The sequence below is a fragment of the Crocodylus porosus genome, unplaced genomic scaffold (assembly GCF_001723895.1).
Source record: "Crocodylus porosus isolate Cpor-Errol unplaced genomic scaffold, CroPor_comp1, whole genome shotgun sequence".
NCBI lineage: Eukaryota > Metazoa > Chordata > Crocodylia > Crocodylidae > Crocodylus > Crocodylus porosus.
The window spans coordinates 55,092,273-55,101,306 of NW_017728951.1; the positions used below are offsets into that span (position 1 = coordinate 55,092,273).

Below are 9,034 nucleotides of genomic sequence, written 5' to 3' on the forward strand. Positions count from 1 at the left end.
AACTGTAACTGAAGACCTTTCTGCCTACGCCTGAAGCGTAAGTCAAATAAATTCACCTGTTCTCCTCAACCCGCTCCGAGTCCCTAACTCCAGACTCTACGCCGCTAATCCCACCTGTCCGTATCTAATTGCCACCCCGGCCCACCGTGACCTTGGGGCCCGATCCTTCGGTTTTCCCCGACAGGAGGTACACCCCCATACCCACCAAACTGCACCTTCACGATCCACTCGACGCTCTGCTTGAAGAATTAGTGCAGAAAAAAATCCATCACACGGATACATGCAAGCAATCGATTATCTCTGGGATGGGGAATCCCCAAACCGGGGAAACAGCACAAAGTTCGTCTCATGGTGGACTACAGGGAGGTTAACAAGAGGTGCACGATACTCACTCAAGCAACACTCTGCACACTCCTCCAGAGTTTGCATGAAATGGCTCAATATCAAGCCACTAAATGAGCTGGAATGACATTGGACTTAAACGATATTTTTTTTCTATTCCCATAAATGATTCTGAAGGCATCTTAAATGCGTGTGTGAAGGGAAAAATTTATAAATGGAATGTGTGCCCACAGAGTTATTGTAATGATCCAGCATTGGCTACGAGTGCCATCAATGATAGCCTCCACCGATTTTATGTCACTAAACCGGACAGCAGATTAGTCCAAATATGGAGCTACACCGATGACACTGCTATCATGGGAAGAAATAGGGAACTAGTTCAACGCATCACGAATGATCTAATACAGCATCTCAACACAGATGGTTGGGTTATGAATGAGAGCAAATCTCAGCTGACCCCAACGGACTGTATAAGTTTCTTGGGCACCACTTTCAACGGAACTACACGCCAAGGAGTGGCCCACGATGCCATCGAACTTAACAGCTGGAAACGACAGACACCATCGAGGAAGGCCGACTTTCAATCATTATTGGGCAAACTAAATTGGTTTAAACATTACAGCACACCACCACATCTGCTGATATTAGCCCGCATGCAGCGGCAGATCCGAGAACCCACAAGACAAAAAACTCTGTGGACTGAGAAAGACGCCAAAGCTCTATGCGAGCTAGTAACATCAGTCAAGGAAACAACTCTCCATGCCAAAGATCTAAGTACACCATTAACCGTCACAATTGGATTTACGGAAGAACATCTTTTTACTACCGTTAAGAATGCAGACGGAAATCTTGTATTTATTGTGCATCGGACTATTCAAGCAGCGCAACACCGATACAGTGCAACTGGAAAGACTCTCTTACCTGCTCAACTCGCCGAACCACTGGCGACCGGAAAAGGCAAGCTCAAGGCCGTCACAGCAACCCTATTGCCCCGACTATTCCATGATCGGCCAGACCCACACTTCCAGGGCAAACCATCTACCTGGAGTGCCCTGGTGCTCAATCACCTGTACCAGTGGCACCACTGGAAGCATGAGGACCTACCACCAGCACCGACCATCAATAAGCCACAGAACATTGTACTATACGGCACAACACAACCAGCGTGGATGGCATCGGATGGCTCCACCCATAAGAACAGGAAGTATGGCTTTTACTGCCACCCATGCTCTGAACATCAAATCCACTCTGGCTGTGAATCAGCACAAAAGAACGAATTGTTAGGTTTCAGGGAAGTCGTGCGTCACTGCTTACAACATCACAATGGGACCCTTCCCGTTCCCATCATCACCATTGACTCCCAATATATCTACAAGATAGTAGCGTGTAAACCTCATCCCATAACGCAAGATGTTCTGTCAGGGAGGCTGTTCCCGTTATGATCTGAATTTTCTATACTGCCATTAATAAGGCACACAAGGTCCCACCGGATCGACACTGATCCCGTCCACGAGAAAAATCGACAAATTTTTAGAAGATTCTACCCATGCCGATGTGCTCATCACAAAAGCCACCGACGAAGCCGTATGTGTTGACCCATACCTTAATTGGATACACGAGCACTGGGGCCATCCAGGTCCCCAGGTCTGTTACCAAAAGTGGCGCCAGACGTCCAACGACAACCCGAGATACGGTTCACACAGGGACTGGAAAAGAGTGACCCAGGCTTGTAAAGCCTGTGCAAAAGAAAAAGCTCATCCGACTGGGAATACAAAGGGCGCCCTAGATAAGGACACCTTCGCCCCAGGGAAGTTATGGCAAGTGGATCTCCTTGGTCCTTTACTCGGAGTAGCAGTCCCGAACAAAGGACTAATCGTCGTAGATTCAGGGACACGTCAACTAACCGTTGTGCCTCTTCGGAAGACGCACGCTATGGCAGTCATCACAGCTTTGACAAGCGTCTTCGCAGTTTGGAAGGTACCAACTACTATCCAATCGGACGGCAGACTGCCATTTACGTCAAGCGCGATTGATAAATTTACCAAACTCCACAACATCAAATGGCATCACCATCTACCCTATCACCCCCAATCAAATGGGGTTGTTGACCGGGCCGTAGGCTTGTATAAAGAAGCCTTACGTGTCAAAGGCCACGGCACCTATAAGAACTGGACTAAGCTAAATCATGAAGTGGTAATGAATCTAAATTCGGAGAAATGGTTTTGGGTAGAAAGCGACATAAAACCGATGGAACCCTGGAAACGGAAATTCAAAACGGCAGAACTCGTATGGGTCTCTCTACCAGACCCTAAAATCCGTCACCCACAAGTACTGAAAGGCATAATACACTCCGCTGAAAATTATCCAAATACATATCTGGCTGAACTCGAGGATAGTGGATGGACCATACTCGTACATCACGACTGGCTGGCCAGACGAGCTGTTACGGACTTGGTACCATGAACCTTCTGTGTTCCCAGCAAGGGGGCATGTAATAGTCCTCTTTTGTTAGGTGCTGGACAACACAGAAGAAATAGGCCCGTTGATTAATCATGTAAATAGTTTTACTACGGAATGCGTTCTGTCCTGTTTTGTTTTATTGTTTCAGATTTACCAAGTCATCGCAACCTAGTCCAAGTCACTGAGGAACATCACCTTCCCGTCCAACTCGAGGAAACTCAACACCCAAACCAGCCCGACACCCAGAATCAACAGATCGCTAGGATACAATGGCAGCGGGACCAAAAGACTCTAAAGTGACTTTTGTTCCTTGTTGTATATGTTGTGAAAACATCCGAGCTTGACCACTCATCAAACTCAGTGTTGCACTTGTTATCGTTGTGGGAAAATGCCACAGGGGACGGACTAACCGCGTGTCTGTGGATACCATTATCGGTAGAGGACCCAGTCCTCAACCTATACCTGGTGCCATTCAATGTCACTGATTGGTTTATTAAGGTCTCGCGGAGTCAAGAAACTACCATAAACGTCTCCATACCCTTAGCAGGCGGAGGTTACGTTTTGATCGAGTATACCTGGCCCCGTAATTTCACCTACGCAGATCTTTCCATCTATTCTTCTCATGTAGGGTGTTCTGCAGTGGGAAAACCCTATCCTTGTACGGCCATTCCCTGGGGAATACACCCTCACGGCATCGAGTGGTCACGGCCAGATACGTCATTAAAATGGGATCCCCGTTCAATCGGTCCACCTTGACACACTGACCTAAAGCCCCATGGCAAGAAGGTGACACCGACAGTAACCCTGTCACCTCTTAGAAGCTACTCCCGTAACCACATGGAACAAATCGTTGGCTATTGATTTGACCCAACTGGGTCCTCGGGGGAATGACTCGTGGTTTGGATTCTATTACCCTACCCTGCAGGCTATACTACTAAGTGCTGCCTGTCACGGCGTGAAATCATGGATTAAACAATCCGGGCCACCAGAACAAGCAAGACACACCTTTCCCTTCCCGGGCCCGCGTGCTGAATTAAACACCGCAGCGCCGTTTGGTTTGGCCTGGGCATGTTTCACCAGGCGGCTGTACACTACCCTACCAGCCACCCTTACGGGTGTGCAATGTTTTCTTAGTTCCATTCTATTTTGCCCGCCACTGCAGGCTTCGACATCACACCCTCCAAGCCCAGTAGTGTTACACTGTCACACCCGATCAACCACCCTGGTGTGGAGCTCCCTTACACTTGGGGAGAGGGTAGCCCAAGGCCTTAATTAGGGGTTCGAGGGACTTTTCCTCTGGGGCTATGCTATAGCCAAAGCCCGGATAGCGTTGGCCGAACTTTCAGAACAGGTCGAACTCCTGGCCAACAACACAGCAGTGGGCTTCGAACTAATAAATGAGCAACTGCAGGCCACGTCCAAAATGACCATGCGGAATCGGTTAGCTCTAGCCACACTACTTATACAGGAAGGGGGGCTATGCCAGTACTTGAACCTTTCGAGGGACATGCTGCGTAGCCATTCCCAATGTGTCAATTCCATTGCAGAACCAGGTAAACACCATCAGAAAGATTGCATCGGACGTAAATGCGATCTCCGGTATTGGGCAAGGCTGGCTAGCTAGAGCGTTCAAACAGTTCGGGTGGAACGCGTCATCGTGGCTGCTAAATTTGTTAACCCCATTGTTATCATTTTTATTCATTCTTCTTGTTGTCATCTGTATAGTTAGTTGTATTTTTATGATTTTGAAACGTAGGTTGTTCAAGTTATCAGTGTATATTTACTCCACTGTCCCAACGTACAAATCTTTACGAAACGAAAACGATGCCGAGGAGATTTCATTCGGATGCCAAAATTTCTGTGTTGACAGCAAGGGGGCATGTCACAGTAAAATTTATAGTTGTATGCTGACAACACAGAAGAACTGGAAACTGACATGTGCATACCCACTCTGTGTCTGGAAAATTCCAGGGCTTGCCCAGCACGTGCCCCCTGGGTGACCTTAGGACCGGTCAGTCATGACTGACCTACTTTCATGACACATGCATGCTCAGTAACAGCATGGGCATGAGGTCATCTATCTAGAAATTTCTTGGCCAAGGAGCTGCTATAAAAAACTAGTGAACCCCTCCCATGGGGTAGAGACTCGCTCGACTGACGGACAGAGGCTGACGTGTCAGGGACTGTCCCATCAGGAGAGATCCTACCTGGAAGCAGAAGCTGGACTGCTCTCCAGGAGGGCTTACCAGCCCACTGGTCTCCTACCTCGGTACCTTCGGTCATTTGATCCTTCTTCGGTTTTGATTTCTTTGTGTTTGATCCTACGGTTACCGGACTGATTTGGCTCTTGATCCTGACTACGATTCTGCTCAACTCGACTTGCTTCGATTACGGTTTCATCTCGGCATCGGCTATCATCGCCTCTACTCGTTGTCCGCTTGGACTGGTGTCATGACGTTCCGACGGGTTACAGTTTTGTTCTCGTTATTCGTTATCCACCTATGAGCTGTTGACCAGCCCTGGGACTAGCGACTAGGCAGCTGCCCCTATCCTTCGGGGTAGAACGCAAGGGCTTACTCGTGAACCCCGTGGGCCAACAGACCCCCTTGTTGTTTGTTTTCGCATTACTTGTTCGTAACTGTAACTGAAGCAAGCAGCTCTGCCTACGCAACCAAAGCGTAAGTGAATAAATCTCATTTGCTTTGAAACCGCACGCGTGTCCCGTACCACTCAGACTCGTCGCCACTAATCCCACCTGTTCATTCCAATACCACCCTCGACCCACCGTGACCTTGGGGTTTTGTTCCCTGACACTTAACATCATATTTTATTTTCTGTTTTAATTTTGTGTAAACTGACTGACTGGATAATCTCATTGTATGAGTTTAGCAAAACTATAAATGATATCAGTGTTATATTAAAGATATTTTTATTGTTTATTTTATTGCATTGTTTTAGTGAAATCTGTAAATAAACTACTACTTTAACGCCATGATGTTGAGGCAGATTGCTGAAAGCTTTCAGCAGAAGCATAGGAAATAGTTACCGAGAGACTAGGAAAACAACTTACATTTACGTTCAGTTCAGACCTAGAAGATAATCTTTACAACCATAATCATGCTTAAAGACAAACAAACAAAAAAAACCTTACAATTTTATTATTGATATCCTAGCTCCACCTTCTCCCACTAATGGTAGTTTTTTGTACCACTGAACCAAGACCATCAAGCAGCCACTACATCTACTTATCTGCTTAGACTGTGCCCATTGCAACTTTCAATCACCTCCCACCTGGGCTGAATTTGAACCAGGTGCTTATTAGTAAGATACTAAGTCTATCAACTGGCTATTTTCCAATCATTTCACAGGACAGAGAGCAACATAATGCAAAACGTAAGATACTAAGTCTATCAACTGGCTATTTTCCAATCATTTCACAGGACAGAGAGCAACATAATGCAAAACTGTTCTGTGAGCATTTCCCCTCCCACTTAGGGCTGCATACACCACCCTTCGCTACTGTGCATCAAATAATCTCCCTGCTACAATTACAAATATTTCTTTATGGAAAAGTAGTATTAGGAAGGCAGTATATTTTAAGGTCTTCTGATGCATGATAGAAACATGGAGGTTTGGCACCATCTGCCCAGGCAGATCTCTACGGACCTCATGTTCTGTAGACTACATGAACCAGAGTGGTATATTCAGCCATTCAGTCTCTCTACAACTGCTAAACTCCACATTCACCTAACCAAAATGATCAAACTATTTATTTCTTCACAGCAATTACAATGCAAGTATAATAATACAAATCCTTTTTCCTAAAATATTTCAACCTTACTTCTTATAAGAACTGTAAACATTGTATCGATGTACTTAAACTTCTTGAGAAGTTTACTATTGCTCGCTGTGTTTGTCTTTACAGAAAAAACAGCCATGTCGATAAAAGCCAGTCACTTTGAAACTTGAGAAAAAACCTGTACTGACAAAAGGAGCAATTATTAACTGGCACATAAGGGAAGAGCAAAAAGACAGCTGCAAAACAGAAAAGGTCACTCATATTTAAGTAGTCCCTACAACCTAGAAACCACTATGACATCCTACATTTCTTTACTGCCTTTGTTATACTATCTCATTTATAGTGATAAAAGCAAACTGGACCAAAACAAACAAACAAAAAAATAGAAAGAAACAACCTACACTGAACACTAGCTTTAAAAATAAAAGTAATTCAACATATATATTTAAACTGAAAGCTATAATCAAGTTTCAAAAGGATTTCCACTAAGGAATACACATTCCCCAGAACCTACCACACAACAGAAAAAACTTAATTGTCAGATGACTCTTCGGATAACAACATTGCTCTGAAGAGATCTTTACAGAAATAACCACCATCTTTGCAAAGCATCCCCCACCACCGAGTCTTCCTTTTGGAGATTACCTCTCTTAAAAAAAAAAAAAAAAGCTACACTTTACTGTGAAGGCCTGTAGTCTTCTGCATAAGACATACTGAAAGATTTTTTTTTCTTTTTCTTCTGCCCCTTCCCTGAAATCTACTTTTATTTTATTGTTCCCTGTGTTAGGCTTACAACACTAGGAACAGACAAATGCTCCATTGTTTGGGCACGTACAAGCTTCTTCTATACAGCACAGTAATATTCAACTCCTGACAATATAATAACATAATATAATATTAGTATAATAACAATAGGAGTATCCTAGGCCTCTGGAGCAAAAATGAGAAAAACACGAAAAGCATGGGGGATGGATTTCATGAGCTGGAATCCCATGAAACTCAGCAACTAGGCAAAATGATGAGATGCTGAACAATGCCACACACTTTTCTGCTAATGTCTGTCCTAATAAAGGCCAAACACAAGTGCAATAAGGTATTTTAAGCAGCCTTGGAGTTACAAACTGCTGGAAAAGCAGCGTGCACTGCTGCTGCAGGACAGGGCCTTCCGGGGCCACGATGCCTCGCAACGCAAAGCAGGAACAGAAGTCAGACCCCTGCAGCTTCCAGGAGCTACAGCGGCATCAGCCTTGACACTACACCGGATTTATTGTTGTTTTAAAATGTTTTTTGTGTGTTTGTTTTTTTAAAGAAAACCTCTGGTTACCCAAAGGAGCGATTCCACCCAACGTCTCCCCTTGGGCTCCCGGGGAAAATTAGCGAGGACTTTCAACAAGCGGGACCGGGGGACCGACTCCGACCGGGACACTCAGCCACTCCCTCGGGGCATTTCGTGAGTTCCACGACCGTGAAGATGGAGTCGTTTCCCGGGACGAGCCCCCAGCCAAGGGGAGATTCCGCGGTTTCAGCTCCGGTTACAGACGAGGCGGGAGGCTGGTCCCGGGCCGGGCCGCAGGAAGGGGCGCCCCGCCGGGCCGGACCAACCTTTGTTTCCCACGGCGGCGACGAAGCTTGCGCTGCGGGTGGGGGGCGGCGGGGAGCAGGGGGCGGCCGAGCCCAGTCGCACTCTCTTCCTGGGGGCGTCACAGTCGGCTGCTGCACTCATGCTGCCGAGCCCGGCGCTGCCCGGCCGAGCTCACCAGCGGCGAGCTAAGGCAGCACTAGCTCCCCTCAACATCGTCCTACTAGGGCCACCGAGCTACGCAGAAATAGGACGACGCTCAGGCCGGGACGAGCATCAAAATGTCTCCGCCGCTCGCCATAGCAACAGCCTCACCCCGCCCCGCCCGGAAAGCAGAGCGGCGCGAAGTGGCCTGTCGTAAAGCGGAAGGGTGGTGCGGAAGCCGCGAGGTGACGGGTTCCCTTGACGGCAGGGGTCGGAGGAAGCAGCGCGGAGAAGTTGCGTGGTTGCGGTTCGGGGCTGGTGGCCGCTATGGAGGGCGGTGGTAATACGTCCAGGGGCTCCGGGCTTGGCAGCCTCTTCGGAGCTGGGGGCCCGGGCTACTCGCACGCAGACCTGGCCGGCGTGCCCCGTAAGTGCCCACCCCGGCCAACTGCCTCTTCGCGCCTCAGGACTGGAGGAGCTGGGCGGGTCTTATGTCCCTGGGGAAGGCGTGGGGGAGGCGGTGTTAATAGTCCGGGTTTCGGCTGGGAGTTGAGGAATGGCTGGGGGTGAGCGAGGCAGGGTGCAGAAAGCAGAGCGGCAGCTCGGGCTCAGGAAGGGGCTTGGACGGGGGGAGAGCTTAGTTTGTGCCCCCCCAGTGCTACGAGCTGCACATCAAAGTGAGGCACCTAGACCAGCAACTGCGTGGCACG

The 9,034-nt window shown here is 47.7% G+C and overlaps 2 protein-coding genes across 5 annotated transcripts in view; one reads left to right on the forward strand and one right to left on the reverse strand.

Moving 5' to 3' along the window:
* The window catches only part of PARG (poly(ADP-ribose) glycohydrolase), a 139,257-nt gene extending 130,796 nt beyond the window's left edge, over positions 1-8,461 (reverse strand). For 2 of the 4 annotated variants that reach the window (XM_019555587.1, XM_019555588.1), the window contains exon 1: positions 8,204-8,461. In XM_019555587.1, the coding sequence (XP_019411132.1) occupies positions 8,204-8,324 (121 nt within the window). In that variant the 5' untranslated portion in view covers positions 8,325-8,461. The remainder of the gene's footprint in view (positions 1-8,203) is intronic. The other 2 variants (XM_019555586.1, XM_019555591.1) reach the window with 2 other exon arrangements.
* Positions 8,462-8,614: 153 nt separating this feature from the next.
* TIMM23B (translocase of inner mitochondrial membrane 23 homolog B) overlaps positions 8,615-9,034 on the forward strand; it is a 27,101-nt gene continuing 26,681 nt past the window's right edge. Inside the window, exon 1 of the mRNA XM_019555595.1 lies at positions 8,615-8,751. Within this exon, the coding sequence (XP_019411140.1) occupies positions 8,652-8,751 (100 nt within the window). The 5' untranslated portion in view covers positions 8,615-8,651. The remainder of the gene's footprint in view (positions 8,752-9,034) is intronic.